Source organism: Cinclus cinclus, chromosome 6 (genome assembly GCF_963662255.1).
Source record: "Cinclus cinclus chromosome 6, bCinCin1.1, whole genome shotgun sequence".
Lineage (NCBI taxonomy): Eukaryota > Metazoa > Chordata > Aves > Passeriformes > Cinclidae > Cinclus > Cinclus cinclus.
In genome coordinates this window covers 11,013,706-11,016,509 of record NC_085051.1, presented here as the reverse complement: position 1 = coordinate 11,016,509, position 2,804 = coordinate 11,013,706, and the positions used below count along the sequence as shown (strand labels likewise).

General features: G+C 57.3%; 1 protein-coding gene across 1 annotated transcript; it reads left to right on the top strand.

Moving 5' to 3' along the window:
* The first annotated feature begins 543 nt into the window (after positions 1 to 543).
* Positions 544 to 1,859, top strand: ADM (adrenomedullin). The gene is made up of 3 exons (XM_062495700.1): positions 544 to 641; positions 901 to 1,041; positions 1,556 to 1,859. The coding sequence occupies exons 1-3, from the start codon at positions 544 to 546 to the stop codon at positions 1,857 to 1,859; spliced, it is 543 nt and encodes a 180-aa protein (XP_062351684.1).
* Positions 1,860 to 2,804: the final 945 nt, after the last annotated feature.

The window sequence follows — 2,804 nt, the reverse complement described above, 5'->3', positions numbered from 1 at the left end:
GGAATGCAAGTAAATTCTACTAAATTTGGACTGTTTTTGAAGAGTTTGGAGTTATGCTCTGGAGTCTTGCACTGGCTGTTGGCATCAGCTGCAGTTTACAACTTAAGATCCAGAACTAGCTGTTTCTGTGCGTGAAGTGGGAAGAGGAGCTATCAGGGAATAAACTTCCCGGCAGCAAAACACTTGCTGGATTTTGGAAACGATGCGTCCGATAGCCAGCTCTCTCTAATCTTATGGGTTTGCTAAATCCCAGTGCAAGCCGCTGGGGGTATTCTGGAAATCCTGCTGGTTTTCAGCCGCCTCTGCAACTAAACTCCCGACAAACGTAAACTTTGGAGGCTCTGTTATTTACTCTGTGATAAGTTGGTGAGCAAATATTAGCTTCTGGTTCATATCAGACACAAAGTCCCCGGTAGCCTGGGGGCTCTGAGAGGGAAGGAGCTCTCTGGAATCACCAGGAATAAAGGACAGTCCTTACTTGACTTTTATTAGCAAGCATGCTTACAGTTCTTCTCTTTTCCGTCCAGCAGGAGCCCAGCCAGAATGAAACTAGTTCACGTAGCCCTGCTCTATCTCGGCTCTGTGACCTTCTTCGGGGTGGATGCTGCAAGGGTGGACGTAGCGACAGAGTTCAAAAGAAAGTGAGTATCGGAGCGCGCCCTCCTGCCAGCGCCCCGCGCCCGCCGATCAGAGGCACTGAATTCCCTGCGGGAATTGCTCAGCTCCTTAAAGGCCTCGCGCCCTTTCAGGAAACACTGGAGGGAGGGGAGAAAAAAAAAAAAAAGGGGGGAAAAAATCTCGGCGCTGGCAAAGATTTTCGCCCCTCGAATCTATTTGGTTTGGCTCCCGCCCTGCAGACTTGCGATAACAGGCTCTCTTCTTCCCTTGTGCTCCTTTCAGATGGACGAAATGGGCACTAAGCCGAGCCAAGAGGGACGTGAAGCCTGCGGGCGTGCTCCGAGGGCTGGGGGCAGCCGCCGACGTGCTGCCTCTCATACGCACCCAGGACGTGAAGGAGGATTCCCGAGTGTCGCCTCCCAGGTAAATTCCAGCCCTTCCTGGGCTCGGGCACTTGCTCGAGGCAGCGGAAAGTTTCGGGGTCCGCTCGTTTCCGGGTGTTTAGGGTTATTCTCGCTGTGGATCCTCCCCGGCCCAGCGGCAGGTCCTGCCCGGGCTACACATCACGCTGAAAGCAGCCTCCCGCCTTCCTTTCCCCGCGCTCTTTAGCTGGCGGGAGGTAGTAGCGCCTTTGCTGCGAAAGTCAGATATAAATAGTAACTTGAGCCCGGGGTGCATAGGGAAAAGTAACAGCCGTAAACCGGCGGGGCCTCTCCTCGCAGGGGCAGCACGCTCTGCTCCCCGCTCCGGCGGAGAGAAGGAGGGAGGGCACAGCCGGGGCTGCTGGGGGGCAGCTGGGCACCGGCGGGACGAGCCCGTCTCCAGCCTGGGGGCTCCCTGCCCTCCCCTTCCCTCGCCCACCGGGTCCCCTCCTCCGGGTCCCCTCCTCCGGGCCCCCGCTGCGCTCTTCTCATGCCCGCTCTCTCTTTTCCTGCAGCAACCGGGAGGATGCTCACATCCGCGTCAAGCGCTACCGCCAGAGCATTAACAGATTCCCCCACTTCCAAACAAAGGCGTGCCGCTTCGGGACGTGCACGGTGCATTGGCTGGTCGACGAGCTCCACAGGGCGGCCGTCAACGATAGGAACGATGCCGCCCCTCCAAACAAGATCAGCCCCCAGGGCTACGGCCGCCGCCGGCGTTCCCTGCCCGAGCTCCGCAGCCCAGCGCGCTCCCCCCGCTCCGGGCGGCGCCCACGGACGCGCCGGGCGCAGCCCCTCGCCCTCGTCCTCGGAGTCTGAGCGCCGCAAGACCCGGCCGAGGCCGCCTCGACGGATGGATTTGAGGCACGGGCTGAGATCCGGCAGGAGCGGCGGAGAGCGCCTGCCCGGGCGGGACCCCGGCGCGCCCTCCGCGGGGAGCTGAGAAGGGCAGCGGACGCTGCGCTCCCCGCCCGCACGGACTCTTGCCCTGCCCGGGCCGGGCACCGCCGGCTCCCGCAGCCGCCGCCGCCGCCCGGGACGCGAAGGCGCCGCCGCTGCTCCCGGGGGGGCCGGGCGGCCCTCGCCGCCCTCCCCCGCCCCGAGGAGGGGATGCTCAGGGGGGGACCCGCCGGTGGGCGACGGGCCCCGGGCCGTCAGCCGTGGGCAAGGACGGGCCGCCCACATCTGCTCTAGCCTCTGCGTTATGTGCACCCGGCAGGGAATCGGACACTCACTAGTCCCTGCGGGGACTGCGATATACTTGAACGTCACAGAGAGGAAAAGTGCAATTGTACGTGGTTTTTGTTAATTATAAATGCGGTGTGTGTGGATCACGAGATATGCATTGGTATTTAAGATTGTTCTGTGTCATGTCTTTTTTTTTTTCGAAAAATATATTTTATTTTTATACGGTTTATATATATATATATATATATTGCATAAGGGCATTTTAAAACATTGTATCCCCTCTATTTTTCATATTGTGAATGTCAAACGTTAAACTCTTTTTCCGTACCTTTTTTTATCTTGCATTCCAGACTGGTGAAAGATATAGAGAATGTATCAGCTGTTCTCCATGGGTAATATGTGAAATAAAATAAACACAATTACATAAAACACTTCAGTTATGTTGTCTTTAGTGGGGGCAGTGGTCAAGATGACTCATTTCTCAGTCCTACCCATGCTAAACTAGAATGGCAGTCCTGGGACAGACCAAAGCTCTTCCCTTGCAGACTTTTGTTAGCAGCCACCTTATCTCATCAA

Coding starts and splice junctions, on each gene's coding strand:
- ADM (XM_062495700.1), top strand. CDS start 544: ATGAAACTAGTTCACGTAGCCCTGCTCTATCTCGGCTCTGTGACCTTC. Junction 642..900: donor GCGACAGAGTTCAAAAGAAA/GTGAGTATCGGA, acceptor TGCTCCTTTCAG/ATGGACGAAATGGGCACTAA. Junction 1,042..1,555: donor TCCCGAGTGTCGCCTCCCAG/GTAAATTCCAGC, acceptor CTTTTCCTGCAG/CAACCGGGAGGATGCTCACA.